This window comes from Vidua macroura, chromosome 27 (genome assembly GCF_024509145.1).
Source record: "Vidua macroura isolate BioBank_ID:100142 chromosome 27, ASM2450914v1, whole genome shotgun sequence".
Classification (NCBI taxonomy): domain Eukaryota; kingdom Metazoa; phylum Chordata; class Aves; order Passeriformes; family Viduidae; genus Vidua; species Vidua macroura.
Genome location: NC_071597.1, coordinates 5038456 through 5056213, shown reverse-complemented (window position 1 = coordinate 5056213; position 17758 = coordinate 5038456). Strand labels below are relative to the sequence as shown.

The 17758-nt window shown below is 49.9% G+C and overlaps 1 protein-coding gene across 2 annotated transcripts in view; it reads right to left on the bottom strand.

The window, feature by feature from the left end:
• MYO1D (myosin ID) overlaps window positions 1-17758 on the bottom strand; it is a 154697-nt gene that overhangs the window by 76378 nt on the left and 60561 nt on the right. For both annotated transcript variants that reach the window (XM_054000238.1, XM_054000239.1), the window contains exons 15-16: window positions 14480-14646; window positions 10757-10964 (exon numbers count right to left, since the gene is read on the bottom strand). In XM_054000238.1, coding sequence (XP_053856213.1) covers window positions 10757-10964; window positions 14480-14646 — 375 coding nt within the window. The remainder of the gene's footprint in view (window positions 1-10756; window positions 10965-14479; window positions 14647-17758) is intronic.

The window sequence follows — 17758 nt, the reverse complement described above, 5'->3', positions numbered from 1 at the left end:
CTTCTTTCAACCTCTGTCAGAGTTCTCTCTCCTCATTTTCCTTTGGCCTCGCTGTCCCCGTGGGGGACATCTCCCATTCCCTACAGACACAGCCCATAGAGCTCTGGCTGAGCCTGGACAGCTCTTGAGCACCCAGCACTTTATGGAGCATCAAACTCATCAGTGGATTTCTGCTCTCACACAGCAGAACAGAGCCCAGACCCTGCACAATCCTGCCCACATAGAATCACAGCATTATAGAATGATCTGGGTTGGAAAAGACCTGGAAGATCCTCCAGTTCCACCCCCTGCCATGGGCAGGGACACCTTCCACTGTCCCAAATTGCTCCAACCTGGCCTTGGGCACTGCCAGGGATCCAGGGGCAGCCACAGCTGCTCTGGGCACCCTGTGCCAGGGCCTCTCCATCCTCCCAGGGAACAATTCCTTCCCAATATCCCATCCATTCCTGCCCTCTGGCAGTGGGAGCCATACCCTGGGTCCTGTCCCTCCAGGCCTCGTCCCCAGTCCCTCTCCTGCTCTCCTGGAGCCCCTTTAGTGCCTGGAAGGGGCTCTGAGCTCTGCCTGGAACCTCCCCTTCTCCAGGCTGAACATCCCTTCTAGTGGAAGGTGTCCTTGCCAATGGCAAGGGGTGGGACTGGAGGGTTTTGACAGTCCCTTCCAACCCGAACCACTCTGGGATTCTGAGAACAGCCCAACACACCCGTGGTGACTGAAGGCAATGAGCTCCACATCAGCCTGAGCCCTTGCCAGGGCTGCTCTCCAGGGAGGGTGTGGGAAAAGAGAGTGTTTCAGTGGCTGAAGGAAGAGCTGGGGACGCAAGGCAGGACATGGGACAGTGAAGAGGCAAGAGCAGGAAGCACAAAAGCCACAGCAGAAACCAGCAGTGCTGGACTGAGCACACCAACCAAACCCAGGGAGCTGGGACTGAGAATCTCATCCCTGTGTGCAGATGAAATAATAAACAACATGTTTCTTATTTATTCCTTGAGGCCATTAGACAGAGAGGAGGCAGCACCCCCTGCACACGTGCTGTGCTCAGCAGTCACTGCTACCACACTTGGTTACCACTGTGGTTTTAGCTCAGATCTGGTGCAGCTTCAGCCATGCAAAGGCCCTCAGAGCTGCTGGGAAGCTCAAGGCTCAAAGCTTCCTGGCTAAACCAGGCTTGCACAAGGCCTGGATTTTACCCAAACTGTGTAAGGCTGGATTAAAGCTGGCATTTCCCTGTCTGAGAGCAGAGCAGGCTCTGAAACTCTCAATTTGACAGAATCACCAGCTAGGATCTAAAAACTGAGCATCCAAACAATACTGGGGAAATTTTTTTAAAGAAAAGCAAAGAAGATTTGGATTGCTTGAGATAGTTAAGCATAGACTGAAGAGGCATAAAATGTACCTGTAAGGGATGTATGGACAACAAACAAAATCAACTGGGCAAAACCCTACTGCAAATTTCTCATTTTTGAATTTAGTAAGAACAGAAATGAGGAACAAAGGGCTCCAGGCTGCAGTGAAACAGTCCTTAGGTGTTACAGAGGATCTCAAGAAAAGAACACACACAGTAAATCTGTGTAAGCTGCTCAAGACTTTGCGGAGCCTCACTTCTGCCAGCTGTTCCCTGGACCATTTGAGACACAGAATAAGGTCTTGGTTTTGCTTCCTTGGGCTGGAAGCAGACATGTTGTTGAGGGAAGTCTCTCGCTGTGGTTACTTCTTCCACCAGTCAGACATCCCTGGAACAAAGGCTGGAACAGATTGCCCCAATGTTGTATCAGCTGCATCGCTGCAGAAATTGGCTTCACAGCAAGAGGTGTCACAATTGTACAAACACTGGCCTCCCAAATCCAATTATCCAGCTCAGGCATGCCTCTGGCTACACACACAGCAAACTACTAATGAAAAGCATGTTCTCAAATCAAGTTGTCATAACTGGAGAACCTCCTGCCAGTGAGGACCTTCCATGGCACCATGGCAGTGCCTCAAAGGTGAGGAAACAGTCAAACGGAAGGACAAACTTCTCCAAGGGAATGGGGGACAAATATTTTTTAAATGAACTGCTTTTCTGGCTTGGTGGTTTTCTTTTTTCACTGCAGAGCTCACTGCAGCTCAAAGAAGCCCCTCAGTAACGCTGAGCTGCCCCATGGTCCCATGGAGACTTCCAGAAACATGGAATGGTCAATCCTGGGAACAGGAGGAGGTGTCAAAGCAGAGAACTCCCTGTTGAACAGGTATTTTGTGTAGCTGTGAGCAGCAGGACATAGACCAGACAAACAAGGATCACAGAATCCTGGAATCACAGGATGGTTTGGGTTGGAGGGACCTTAAAAATGATCCAGTTCCAACCCTCTGCCTTGGTTGCCTTGGGCAACTTTCCACTATCCCAGGTGGCTCTGAGCCCCATCCAACCTGTCCTTGGACACTTCCAGGGATGCAGGGGCAGCCACCGCTTCTCTGGGCACCCTGTGCCAATGCATTTCCAGAACAAGCAGTTCCAGGAGGCTGGAGTGGTCCTGCCAACTCACACCTTCCTCAGGTTTGATTATTGGGAGAGCTCTACTCAATGCACCTTTTCAATTCTCCCCCACCTCCAGTTCATAACTCGAGAACATTGAGCCCTGTAAAACAAAATTAAACACATCAAATTTCCAGAAGGAAGTTTACACAGCCTGTAACAGATTCTCCTGTTGCAAACGTACTGCTCTGTTGTGTGTTGGGGGCCAAGGAGGGCCAAACCCCAACAGAATGACTTGTGTATCCAGGTCTCTGCTTCTCCCCTTTATGCCTCTGCACCTAAGGTAAGATCCAAGGGATTTTCATGCCTAGTTCCAAAGGGATCCAGTAGATCATCCCTCTGAGACCTGACAGCCACAGGTCTCAGAATTTCCACTTCAATTCAGCCACATCCCAGCCAGCTGGGGGCATCAGAACATGCATCCTTACAGCCACTGTAAACCAGCCTGGGATGGCAGAGCCCTGTGCTATCCCTCCCACAGGCAAGAATAAATCCATACTTCCCTTTCCCCCCTCCTGTGGCTTTCCCTGCTGGTTAACCTGATTTCCCATGGGAATGAGACTGAAGATCACCCTGTCCCTGCCTGACCTCCTGAGATTGCCCTGACAGCTCCTGAATCTCGAGCCAGCTCCCAGCCAAGCTGACAGAGGAGCAGGAGCCTCCGCGAGGCAAAGTCCCTTTATCTTTCAAGAAAAATCAGCTGCAGGGCAGAAGGAGCCTGAAATCAGAGTGACATTGCTGGAACGGCTTCAGCTCCAGTTCCAGAGCCATCTGCCTCCCCAGATCCCAAATCCCAACCAGCAGACACGGAGCCACCGACTGCCAGCCAAGCACCACAGGCAGAGGAGCCCAGGAGGGTCTGGCAGCATCCCAGAGGGATGAGGAGGTGGAAATGTGTGTGGGGCACGAGGGAGGGGGTGGAGGACGCCATGGCTCCCAAAGAACCGGTCTGGTGGCAGTTTTCCAAGTGACCCCTCTGGAGCAGCCTCCAGGGCAGTCGGCGGTGCCATCGATCAGACCCAGCCCAGGGACTGAGCAGGAGCAGAGGGACAGGACATGGAGGGAATTGTCCCTAGGAGGAAGGTCCAAGGAGACACAGCAGGGGAGGGGAATAACCAGCAGCATGTGCTGATTCCTCAGTGTGAGCAGGCAGGGAAGGGCCCACAAGCAAACCATGGACACAAGAGCAGAGGCAATGATGACTATCTTGAAAATGGAAAGAAAAGGAGTTTTTTTGGCTTAAAAAAACCCCAAAGAGCACCATAAACCAAACAACATTCCCCCATCCAGCTCCCACCCATGGTCTCTCCTCATCTCTTTCAATACCTTTTCCTTCTCTATGATTTGTCCTCCTAAAATTCAGGGGAAAAAAAATGAAGAGGGCAATGGAAATCAGGACTAAAAGGCTAAGAGAGGAATAGAGAGAAAGGAAAAGGTTGGAAAAACAAAGTCTGAACACAGCTCAAACTCCTGACCATTACAAAGAATATTTATTTCTATACAGCTGCTCCCAGTGAGGAAGTTCCTTGCTGTTCTTTCTTCACTCTCCAGAGACCTCTACCAATTCCACAGTTTTTAAAATTGGATATTTCATAGAAATATCAACCATGGAATCCCAAACCCCAGCTGGAAGGGACCTTAAAGGCCATCCAGTCCCACCCCTGCCATGGGCAGATTCCACTATCCCAGGCTGTTCCAAGCCCCATCCAACCCAGCCTTGGACACTCCCAGAGATGGGGCAGCCACAGCTTTCCTCCAGTATTTTTTATTCCCTCAGTTAAGGCCAACCCAGAGATGGAAGTGATCCCTGGGGACACGAAAAGCTCCAGAGCAAGGGAATCTCATCTTGCACAGCCCTGGCTTCAGTGAGCCCAGCAGTATTCCAAGGGATGATCCCACTACTCCCAGTGCAGCAGCTGCTTTAGCAGCTTCTAAATCAGGGACTTGCACAAAAAGCATTCAGCCAAAGCAAGAGACACATCCCAGCTTAAGGGAAGCACTGATTTTTTTTTCCTAAAGAATATTTAATTCACTTGTTTTTTGATTAAAATTTAATAAATTAAAATTCAGGTGAATGGCAGGGGAGATCTGAACATACCTTTAGAATCAGTTTAAAAACCTCACTGAGCTTCCAACAGTTTCTAAGATTAAAGAAACCTCACATCCAAGATCACATCCATCACCTCAGCAGAACATAAATCCTCCAAACCCATCTATGCATTACAGCCTTGTCTGCAGGCTGTTCCATGCTCTGAATGTGCCATCAAAAAAAAAAAAAAAAAAAAGAGAAAAAAGGGAAGAAAGAAAGGAAAACAATTAAATGGGCCCTGCAGAGCACAGGGAAAGCCAGCAGAACAGCCAGGGTAGGCCTAGGATGCAGCCTTGCCTGTACATCTCCCATGGAAAAAGGGATAATCTAGATTTGACCTAGATGCTGCAATCCCTGGGAGTGCAGAAGAAAACCCACACAGCTCCCAATCCAAACACATGAGTGAGCAAACGAATGCCCAGGATTCAGCAAACAAACCCAGCTCGGCTAAATTAAACCCCAGAGTTGTATTTTGGAGCAGTTCTGCAAGGAAACAAACCTTGGAAAACTCCTCCATTCCTGCTGCACCACAAACACCTTCTCCCACCACCCTCCTTCGGCCCAGCCCGGACTGCTCCATGATCAATATTCCATCTGCCCCAACCCATGGTTTGCCCTCCAGGCAGCCCAACTGGTGAGAATCAAACTAACCCCGTAATTCAGGCAGGCACAAGCTCCCTGCTCAGCTCTGGAGGCTCTCACACGGGCAGGTTATTAAATATTTACGTGCCAGCGCAGAGGAGCCGCATGTGCGGCGCCACGGGGCCTCGGAGAAACGCTCCCATCTCCAGTGACCCCAGCCCCGACTGCTCCATAGGGGCACCTCCTCGCAGGGCAGGGCTGTGATGGAGTGGCTCAGACCTCACTCAGAGCCCCACTTTGTGATCTGCCTTTTCCTAGTTTGAGTAAGTGTGCATCCCATAAAGGTTGGAGGCAAAGGGTTTAAATCAAAGGCTCCCTGTTCTCCCAGATCACCTCAGAGAGCAGTGAGGGGGAAGAGCTGCTGCATTTGCTGAGAGCTGTTTTCTCTTTTCACATAAGTCAGCTGAACAATGTTTATTCTATTGCTTTGCTTAATAGCAACAATATTCCACAGGCTGGAAAGAGAGAAAGGTGCCACTCTGAGATTAATTAGCTGGCATTAACAAGAGTGTGTTCAATAATGAACATAAAAATCACCAAGGGAGCCATGCTTCAGCAGGTCCCAGGTGTGGGATGCAGCACATCTCAGCTCCAGGTTCCTCTTGCAGCTCCTTCTGCAGCTCAGCTACGGCTGCAGCAAACACCCTCAATGCTCTGGGAGAGAGATGAGATTCCCAGCCCTGGGAAAGCTCCCATCCATCCCCCCACGTGGAGCTGCTGGTCCTTGGGTGCCTTTTGTGGTGTCCCATGGGCCTGACAGGGCACCTCGCTAATCCTGGCTGTGCCTTGCAGGATTTCCTGCCTCTAGCAACACCAGGAATCACAGAATCTCCTGAAGGAGTCCACAGGGATCAGATACCGCAATAAACCCACCCTGTGCATCCCTGGAGCATTGTCCAAACGCTCCTGGAGCTCTGGCAGCCTTGGGGCTGTGACCACGTCCCCTCCCAGGGAAAGAAAATGTGATTGATTTTTTGCTTCAGTGCCTTCACTGGAAGCAGGCAGGGATGCTCCTAGCCCAGGGAAGGGGAGCAGCATGGGAGGAGCTGTGGGATCAGTCAGTGTTAGTGCAGTGGATGGAGCCAGCTCTTCCTCCTTCCCTCCACCTGGTCCTGGCAGCTCCCAGCCCCTGCTCCTCGGGAAGCAGCCACAGCATCTCCTGTCACAGCTCCTCCCTGCCAGAGCCTCTCCAGATCAAAGCCTGGGTCCAGGATACAAATCCATATGTCATTATAGACCTGCTCCTGCTGATAGCCAGCATGCACAAACACTGCCTCAGGATGGAACCCACTATATCCCTTTCTTCTGGGTCACTGGCCCAAGCCCCCACTGGATTGCTTCTGTCCCTCCATAACCTGTCAGGAAACACCTCCTGTGTCCATGGAGGAGCTTCCCTGTGTGGCTGAGGCTTCTCTGTGTCCCGAGCTCCCAGGGCTGGCAGGGCTGGAGCGGGAAGGTGAAACACGGAACGTGACACGTCAGCCAGGCTCTGCGCTGCTCTCCCCGCAGGTTGGGGAATGTTGCCATGGTGATGGCAGCTCCCGAGCCTCTGCAGAGCCCATCTGGCTCCATGGCCACGCTGGGATGCCCAAGGACACCTTGGGGTGCCCAGGGCACATCCCAGGGCCGGCACTGCCCCTCCCAGCCCCAGTGCCCCGGTTGCTGGGCTGCGTCCCAGGAGGGGCCGGGCTGCACTCAAGGACATTCCTGCTGCTTCTGTGCCAGGCAGGAAGATTTTGGGAGTGATTTCCATACGCAGCTGTGCCGGCCTGATAAAATGACACCGAAATAGTGCAGTAAATTATAGTGACAGGAGCCATCATCTGCACAGCCTGCACGTGCCGCCTGCCCGGGCTTTCTTCCCCGAACAAAGCTCTGCTCTGCACAGCTAATGAGCCTGTGGGAGCCTTTCCAAGGGCAGGAAAAGCAGCAGAGCTTCATGGCAGCTTTTTTTTTTTTTATTTGCATGATTAACATTAGAGCTGTTTCATTTGCATTCAGGATGACAATCACAGAGCTGGCAGGAGCACAGGTAGAGCAAATAAACACTAAAGCACCACATGAAGCAACCTCAGCTGGGGCTCCTGGAGTGACCCTTTGGTGTGATGTCCCTGCTGCCATATGGGGTTTGTGACACTGGACACAGCTCTCACTTGCTGAATTCTCCTGGAGCCAGCAAGTTGCCGCGGTTAAATCACATCACATCTGCTCACTGACTGCGTTGGGGCAGAAGGAAAATTACAGCCTGGAATCTCACTGACATTCTACCACGGAAAAAAAAAAGTCGTGAAAGATAAATCTAAAGGTGAAGACATCCCAGAGATGTAGAACAAGAAAAAGTAAAATTATCTATTTAAACTAGAAGTCAGTTTTAATTCAATTTAACCAAACTCTTAAGCACCATTATACAAAGGCAGCAGCACTGTTTGGAGGGTTAAGGGTCACTGGATGATGAAGCTCTCCAGATAATTACTGAATCCCTTCTGGAAGCCTCCTGATTTACAGGACAGCCATAAGCCACAGAATACACATCATTAGAAAAAGAGCTGCTAAATGTGGATTCTTTCACTTACACTCATTCCTGTGCAGAGGAAAACACCCCTGAGCCCCAGGCTGGGATCAGCTGCTCTAAGGCTGCTCCTCACATCTGCCTCAGCTTGTGTCACACAAGTGCCCATTGTCACAGCACCACATTTCATCTTCTCTTGTCTTTCCCTTTTCCTAAATTCAAATTTGAGGAACTCCAATGCAACAGAAGGTTCAGTTATTTAAAAGAAAATCAGATCCTTCTAGATGTGCTCACAGTTTGCCTCCCTCAGCCTTTGATCCTCACAGGCAAAACTACAGAAGGAAAAAAGAGCAAGAATTAAATTTCCCTCTGAGCTGTTAATGAACAATTGAAAGCAAGTTGAGAACAGAAATGACAGGCAAAATTGCCTTGATGCTTTCAGAGCTCAGAGAAGGCCTCATCAGATCCCTCCTCTTTGATTTTTGATTGTTGACTGTACCTTTTCCAGCACTGCCCGACTCCACCGGCCCCATCTGCCGGCAGCAGAGCCAGGGAGGGATCCCAGCCAGGCCTGGGAGCAGAGTTAACAGCAAACAAGAGAAACACTGAAAATGGAGACAAAGTCAAGCTTTTTTCAGGTAGATTTAACACTGTACAAGATCTCTAATCCATACCTATAGATACCAGCTCAACACTTTCTCTTTAGCTGATGGGCTGGTCAATAAGCATTTAGTGATTCATTGAGTGTTTCTTTTTTTAGCTGCAAGCTCCAGAACTCTGAAAAGCTTCTCTGCATCCCCTTGCCAGCCCCATTTGAGAGCCTCCAGTGAGTGACAGCAGAGAGGGTTCAGCTACAGGGAAGGAGCTCCAGGACTTCCAGATTTCTCCAGAGTCCTCAGTACCTTGAGCACTGTTTGTCTTCCCCACAAATCCTTTATGAGGTAAGTTAGAACTTCCTGAAGACTTCTCACAGAAAAATAACAAAAAGATGCCTCCATGTCCTGCTTCAGTCCTCACGTAGACTCATGTTGGTCCCTCTCCACCCCAGGGAGAGCAGAACACAGGGCAGGGAGGGTTTGTGAAGCCACAGGACGATGTGCACCAGCAGTTTAATTTCTATCACTTTTGCTGACCATGGCAACAAGGAAACCCCCAGAAGCCCCACAGTTATTCTACACCTGATGCCACACAAACCCACTGCAGCAAAACCCTCTGTGGAGCAAAGGAGTTGATCCATTACACCTAAGCAGGTTATTTACCTTCCAGCCCTACCTTCCAGCCCTGCTGTCCTTGATGCTGAGCCCACTCCAGATCCCAGGCCAGACAATGTAATTCTGGAGCTGGCAGCAAACTCACAAAACTGACAAGCTGTTGTTAAAACTGTGCCTCTCACTGGATTTATCTGAAGGAGGAGCTTGGAGCTCACCGAGCCATGATCTGCTCCCACAGCAACACAGCCTGGGGCTCTGAAATTATTCTCCAGTAGCTGCACCTTGCAATTTCCAAAAAGGTCACCCCTCAATTGCTCCCTGGTTTAATATGAGAGCTGGAGTCACCTGGGAGCAAGCAGTCCCCCCTGCAGCTTTATTCCACAAGGAGTTCATTAGCTCACCCTATTCCTGGGAAGAAAGAGACTCTGGTTAGAGCTGTGGTCCTGTGACCTTCCTGAAAGCATCCAAGTGGCTCCAGGCAGGAAATTCCTCCCTAGAACCCCTGGTGAGCACAGGGGAAGCACAGCTGAGGATCCAGGAACACCTCCCAGGGGCATGGGAGCCCCAGAGATCAGCCCCAGGCCAGCCCAAGAGCCCAGGCCAGATGGAGCTCCTGGAAAAGTGCTCCCCTTTCCAGGGAAGGAAGGTAGGAGAAGATGTTGAGAGTCCAAGGAGGCTCAGCAGCAGTATGTGCTCAGAACAGGAAACAAAACTCTGAACCACAAAGCCCAGAGGAAGGCAGGGCCTGCATCCCCCACAGTCTGAGCTTGGCCTTTCCAGAAAAACTCACTGCACACAAAATGTGCAAAATAAACCATTCAGCACAACAAATACCAAGAGACTAACCCTAGACTTGATGCTTTCTGCTCCCATACTGGTCAAACTGGTTGGATTTACAGGAAGAGAATCACATGCAATGCACTGTAGACACCACAAATGTGAGTGATCCACAGAACTCAGAGCCTCCAGGGGGTAACTTCTCCTTCAGGCTCTTCCCCATTCAGTCTGCCAGGTTTGGAGAGTTTGTGCAAACCTGTGTTCCCTGCAGAGCTTTTGCTCTTCAATTTTTTACACCCATCTGTCAGCAGTTTCTATTTGTGAGGGACAGGAATGGCTTCAGAGGTTCTGTTCTTTCGCAGGTTCCAAGAATTTCACAGAAGATACACATTTTAAGAAATTAGTTTCTAAAAGTCTTGAACTAATCCACTTTGCCTGGCAGGGCAAAATCAGCCCCACCATTTCTGCTCTTTGCCAGACAGATCTCACTTGTACAGACACAGTTTTCAGCAAGTTCTTACACAAGATGGTTTGTGTTAAAAGGAACCTGAAAGCTCCCTCAGCCCCATCCCCTGCCAGGGGCAGGGACACCTTCCACTTGACCTCTCCACTTGGTCCCATCCAGCCTGGCCTTGGACACTTCCAGGGATAGGGCAGCCACAGCTTCTCTGAGCAGCCTGTGCCAGGGCGTGGTGGGATTGAGCTTTAAGGTCCCTCCTGATCCAAACCAGCCTGGAATTCTGTGATTTCACATTTCAGCCATAAAAGTTCCTCAAGCTCCCAAGCATCCTCCTTCCACTGAGAAAAGAGCAAGTTTTTAAACAGTGATGAACAACTTTTAGGTGCTACAGCTCCCACCACACCAAGGCCCCAGAGACCACCATGGAAAGAGCCCTAAAAACATCCAGCAGTGACCAAAGTGCAGAAGTCTGGAATCTGTGCAGCAACAGAGCCAGAAAGGAGAGCAAGGGTGGTTTAAGGAACTTGAGCTGAGTTTCTGAGGCAGTGGAAGCTTTACCTTCTGCAGGAAGAGGACGATCCTGACGAGCATCTTGGCGTGCAGCTCCTCCAGGGTGAACAGAGTCCGCGGCGTGCGGATGAAGAGCTTGGTCTTGCCGTAGGCCACGTCGTGCTGGAAGCCGTGGCACTCAATGAGCTTCCTCACAGCCTCCTTGTCTGAGGGGAGGTCATGGTTGGGCCAAGTGAATTCAGAGATCATCTTGTACCTGGAATTAAAAGGTACAATTTACAAACGTGAACTTGCCACCAAGGTGCTAGAGAAGGCCAAGTTTCAACTGGTTTTAGAAAAAATTATCAATGAAATTGTAATAAAACTGAGTATAGATGGAAGAGTCTGAAGATATCCTCTGTAGGAATCATGATCCTCAAAATACAAGGAAAATTACTACAGAAGAGGAATGATTTTGTGAGATGCTGCAAAATAATATTGGGAGGAGCTCAATTCATCAGCACTGAACTGATGCAAGGCAACAAGCTCCATTTTTCACACCTTCAGTATTCAATTTTAATTTTTGTTTGCTTAGGTTTTGTTTGTTTGTTTTAGTTTGGAGCTTTTTTGTAAGGAAGGAAAGCTTTGTTTTGTTCACATTCTGCATGAGAAGCCACCTGTAACCAATTGCTTTGGCAGAAAACCTGCAAATCATTTTTTCTCGTGCATCACTTTGGGAGTAGTTTCTAACAAACTGTGTCACTTCCCCCTCACTGGCTGCCCCAGTCTGTGCAAACACTGCCTGTAATGGTGGGTCAGCCATTCCTCCCATCCTCACTCCCCAAACTCCATTTTCCAGTATAGAGAAATGCAGACTGGAACTAAGACATCTACAAATCAAACCCGAAGTACTGGGATCAGCCCAAGCTCTGTAAGATTTACCAGCCCAGCAAATGCCGATTAGGGGAACAGGCGTTTGCAAAAAGCAACAGTGAATTTTCTGCATAAGATTTATGGACATAATAAGAGCTGTAATAGACGTTTTCCCTGGAATGGAACTCGCAGCCGTGTTCTAAATAAAACAAGCACTAAGCGAGCTCAGCCACTTCACACTTCAAAGCCCCCAGCCAAGGCAGGCATCAATCTCAAAGCTTCAGACACTCTCAGCTCTCAGTTACACTCACAATCACCCTTTTCCTGGGAGCGGCACGGCAGGAGGCTCGGAACAGCCTCAAAGAGCCTGAATGGAAACACATCCCAGCGCCCATTCATTCATCAAATTAGCCTTTGGAAGGGGGGGAAATGGAGGTGCACCCTGCTTAAGCGGGGAACACCGTCCCCGGGGGTTACAGGGATCTCACTGATAAATAAACAGGATTAAAAACCTCCCTTCAGACTCCCAGGAGAAGATTTAGCACGTGCTGGCAAAAGCATTCCTGCTCTCACACACACAAGACATCAATGCTGCACACTGGATTCTCTACCCTGTTCTCATCAGGAAAATGTTCCTGCAATAATTCACTCACTGGGAAACATCTCTCACCTCGAGACAATTATGTTAGGAAAAAGAAAAAATAAAAGAGCAAAGCACAAGGCTGGGAAACAGGCTGGGACCCAGGATATGGATCAGGCTGGGACCCAGGATATGGATCAGGTTCAGACCCAGGCTGTGAGCTAGGCCTACCCCATCAAGGAGCTCAGGAGAGAAGGGATGTCACAGCACTGAAAATGTGCCCCAGATGTTAAATCCTCCTGCTCCTTCCCCCAGGCATTAAAGACACCCCAGTGCCAATGCCCCCCCTCCCTCCCAGGCACAGTAGGTGGAATATCCCAGCTGTCCCTCTGTTCCCGCTGTCCCCAATGCGTGCCACACAACGCCACCAACTCCTTCCCTGCAGCACGGGGCACGGCCTGGATGCCACAGCCACTCACAATCCTGACCTGGTGCTAATTCTAGCCAGACAGAGTCTGGAATAAACCTGCTCCCTGACACCACAGCCCTGCCCCTCTCCTGCCTGCGGATCCCCACAGCTTGCAAGGTCACTCAGACATGGAACACCCCCTTCCGAATACCTTTGTTTCTCCTTCTCCTCTGTACCTCCCTATGGAAACACCCATAGGGATGAGGCTGCTCCTGGAGTTAACATTTCCCAGTCCAGCTCTCCTAAGAACCAAGATTTCTAGAAGCCACTACATGGTGAGTAGCTGCAGCTGGGCCTCACTGGCCCTTACCAGCCTGCTGTTCACAGCTCTCAATGTTGATTCCAAGCTATGTTTGACATGGCCTGGGGTAGGCATATGGATGCCTCTGTGTGGAAAGGCTTGGATTACATTCACAAACCCTTTCCTGAAACACAATCAGCTTTTTTTTTTTTAAGGTAATTTATATATTAAACCAAGAGAACGCACTCCATCTGTGTAAGTGCCATGTGTGTCACCCAACTGGATGATGCCATGATCACAGCAAGGGACAGCTTGTCCTGGTCCAACAGAAAATACTTCAAATTGGAAAGGGCAGCCTGGCTTGCACAGAGCTCAAAGGAAGGTTTTCTTTATCCAAGGAAAGCTTGAGAAGGACATTTATAATGGTCTTAACTGTGCTTCACTTCATTCCCTACTGAGAGAGAGGAGATATCACCTACCTTACAGGATTTAGGGCTAAATATCAACAAACTCTTCTCCTACAGAAAGAGAAGTTATTTTTCTGGTTTTATGTTTCTCCTTTTTTAATTAGAAAAGCCATTGCAGACAAGGCTTGGAGCAGCACCACACACACAGTGTCTGATCCCTCACTCTGGATGTCAAATCCCTCTCCAGGGCTGGGCAGGACTTCTATTCCAGCAGCCCAAAAGCTGAAGCAGTTGCCATGTGCTGATTTGGTTCCCTGGCTGCAAACACTGCGGGCCTGGAGCTCACAGGAACTCATCAAACATTTATTAAAAACAAAGCAGCTGCTTATAGTAATAGTGATTACACAAATCTTAAGAGCAAATTGTAATGAATTCCACATGTGAGGTGAAAGTACATTCTATCCACTGCAGAATGGTTCAGCAAACTGATCCCCAGTGCTGCAGACTGGATTTAGAAAGCCAGAGCCTTTCATTCCACCTTGGGTATTATGATATATCCAGGCAAATCTCCACTGTGAACAGAAAAAGATCTTTCACCAGCACTTTATTTCTAACTCATGACATCTCACCTGCTTGGATAGTTTAATATTTTTCTATTCTCACAGCCCTTTTCTCACCTGATTCAATAACAGAACAAAAACTCCATTCACTGTTCCATCAGAGCAGGTTGAACTTGCAGGGCCCACATTAATTTAGTGGAGCCTTAAGACAAATTTCAATCTAAAACATGTAATTTGTCACATGTCTGGTAGGAATTAAGAGGGCAAGAAGAATCAAAACCATATTTAATGGGGTCATGATACCATCCCCCTTTTCAGACTTTCAGTTTTAAAGTTCAGGGGTTTTTCCCACATAATGTCACCATGCACCATCATGTGCTCCCCCAGACACACCACCTCTCGCTGCAACAATTAGACAATTCAGAGAGAAAACACCAGTTAATTAGCTCAGGTTTTAGGGTGGTACTCAGGGGAAGCTCCTCATTACACATTCCCACTGCAGACTAACACAACCAGTGAGTTTCAGCAGACAAGGAGTTGAGCCTGAGCAGCACAAGCACCTTGGTCACAGCTGAACCAGAGCAGCCAGGCTCCTGTGGGATCTGTTTCAGCCTGTCCAGAAGCTGATTTAAACCAAGCACAGGAACTGGGCAGCCTCTCACCTGTGCAGGAACTTCTCGTAGGTCTGGCGGTAGGCGAAGCCGGCCCGGCGCACCCGCACGTTCTCCAGCAGCCCCAGGTACTCGACCTGGTGCCGGCACCGCTCCTCGTCGAAGAGCTGCGGGGACTTCTTGTCGTTGGGCTTGATGCAGCGCACGTAGTAGGGTTCCTGGGGACAGAGGACAGCAGTGTCACCCTGGCAGAGGACCCTGTGTGCAGACACAACCCTTCCTGCAGCAGCTGTGAGCCCAGCCCACGAGGTCTGGCTGCTCAGCAGCAATCAGAAAGTTAAAACAGAAGTGACAATACCGGTGTTTAAGGAAAGCCTGGATGTGGCACTCAGTGCCGTGGTCTGAGTGACAAGGTGGTGTTAGGTCATGGGAAGGACTCAATGATCTCAAAGGTCTTTTCCACCCTGGCTGATTCTGTAATTCTGTGAGTCAATGTTCCCCTCCTTCACACCTTGCCATGACCCCTTACAGGAGCCACATGTTCCCCACTGGAGCTCCACTGGCCTTTGCTGTGCACCTGCCCAGCACCACATCCCCCTCCTCCCCTACTATGAGGATAACAACATCAGTCCTCAGAAAAGATATCAAACCCATGGAATTCATGGAATTCACTGCCCTGTTGGATATGGCTTTGCCTGTATCACCTCCAAAAGCAGCCTGGTCACCCCATCACTTTTATCTGTGCTGAGCCAAGTCAAACACCCCCAGCTCCAACACAGCTGAATGATGGAAATGATGGAGCCCCAAACCCAGCTGCCTCCAGCCCACCCCTTCCTCAGAACAAACACAGGCCACCAGCACGTGAGTTCTTCTTTCTGCACCATCTGGGACTTGCAGGGGGCAGGGAGGGTGGAATGAGGACGGGTGGCTTTACTCCATCCTGCAGAAGTCCTGCCCTGTGCTGCTGGGGCTGACCCTGGATGTCCAGGTGAGTGCCACAGGGTCATAGTCCTTTCCCTGCAAGCCCTCCTGCACCCTGAGATAAACCACACACAGGTCTGTTGGAGCATTTTGATGTTTGCTTTCATTTTTATGAGATTAAAGGTAGTTTTTGTTTAGGCTAGTGTGATCTGTAACCAGCACTAGCCTTGAGGGGTGGTCACAAAGCCTTTAAACTTATGTACTTTTATCCCACTGGCTTTTGGAGTTCATTAATTTCTTCCTCTTCATGGCTGGCCTTTGCTATCCTGCTGCTAACTTTGTTGGTGTGTGGAAAAGCAATTAATAATCAGAGAATCACAAAACATTCTGAGTTAGACCTCAAGGATCATCCAGTCCAACTCCTGCACAGACACCCCAACACTCCCACCCTGGGCATCCCTGGCACCCACAAGGAGCTGGCAGTATCCTGGCACTGCCCACAAGCAGGGATGGGAGTGCAGGAGGAACAGGAGGATGTGTGGGCAGCACCCGTTCCCACACCATCGCCCTTCTCCAGCGACTCCAGCGCTCCCCAAGTGCGTCAGGACCTGCCTGTGGCCAGCCTGGCCTGGCTCCTGTCCCTGCACACAGGGGAGCACAGCCCAGCTCCCAGCTGAGCCCGAGGGCAGCGCTCCTCAGCCAGCTCTTCCCAGAGCAGGGGCTCATGAGGAGGGAGCACCACGGACACGGCTCCTCCGAGGCCATGCTGGACAGGCTTGGAGCAGCCTGGTCTAGTGAAGGTGTCCCTGCCCAGGACAGGGGGTGCAATGAGATGATCAGCACTGCAACACCTCCCCAGGGAATGGTCAGGGCCAAAGGAGCTCCAGGAGCATTTGGACAATGCTCTCAAGGATACACAGCAGGGGATTGTTGGGGTGTCTGTGCAGGGCCAGAAGTTGGATCAATGATCCTTGGGAGTCCCTTCCAATTCAGGATATTCCATGATTCTGAGATGAACTTTGAGGTCCCTTCCAACCCAAACCATTCATGATGATTCCATGATGTGACACCAGGCAGATGAGCAACAGCTCAATTCTGTGCAAGGTTGTCTCCAAGGTCACCACCACTGAGCACTTTCCTCTGTCACAGCAATCCACAGATTCACAGAATCATTAAGGTTGGAAAAGACCTTTAAGACCACAAAATTCAACTGCTGACCCAGCACCACCATCAGTTCACTACAAAACCATGTCTTCAAGTCTCACATCCCCACCTTTTTTGAACACTTCCAGGGATGGTTTTGAACAATTCCAGGGATGGTTTTGAACACTTCCAGGGATGGTTTTGAACAATTCCAGGGATGGTTTTGAACACTTCCAGGGATGGTTTTGAACACTTCCAGGGACTCCACCACTGCCCTGGGCAGCTCTGCCTGGGCTGGACAACCCTTTCAGTAAAAGTTTTCCTGATATCCAATCTAAACCTCTCCTGGCACAATTTGAGGCTCTTTCCTCTTGTCACTTGTTCCCTGAGAGCAGAGCTTGGCCCCCACCTGGTTGCACCCTCCTGTCAGAGAGTCATAGACATAATTTTTATCAACTCAGCCCATCCCAATGACACTTGCTCTCCTTTCCTAAAGGAAACAGAGGTGACACATAATAAGTTGGTACAATTCCATATTCACTTTTTTGGCTTTCTCTTTTCACCTCTCTGCACAGAAGGTGAAAAGGTTTCCAAGGTTCTTCATTCACTCAGAAGTCTCCTGGCAGCTCTCAAAACTTGCTGTGTGTGTGGCTGCCCTGATCTGCTAAAACCTGACTCCCATTTGACTGGGAATGAGCTGATTAGGGAAATGTGGGATAGACAGAGAACTCTGAATTACACCTGGACTTGGATGCTGGGAAAGAGCCCAGAGCTGTGAAGGTGGATGGGCAGCACTTTTCCCCTTCCCCTCCTGCTGATCTTCACCCTGGGCCACTTCCCCATCCACACCACGAGGGACAAACCTCTCTCTGTGTCAGGAACAGGGTCACAAACACCAGATGGTGCCAGGCCAGGCCAGACTTGCCCTGTGCTGCATCTGGTGGCAGGATGAATATAAATCATCTAAATCCCTTGAGGGGGTTGATACCACAAATATTCCACATTCAATCCACAGAACAGCAATGCCTTGGGAACAGAGCATCCAAATTAAAGCACCATGAAATGGTCTGGGTTGGAAGGGACCGTGAAGATCACCCAGAGCCACCCCTGCCATGGGCAGGAACACCTTCCACAATCCCAGGTGGCTCCAACCTGGCCCTGGACACCTCCAGGGATGGGGCAGACACAGCTTCTCTGGACATGTCATTAGGAGCATGAATTCCAGAAGTGTCACTCATTCACTGCTGACACAGCAGCAGCCACTTC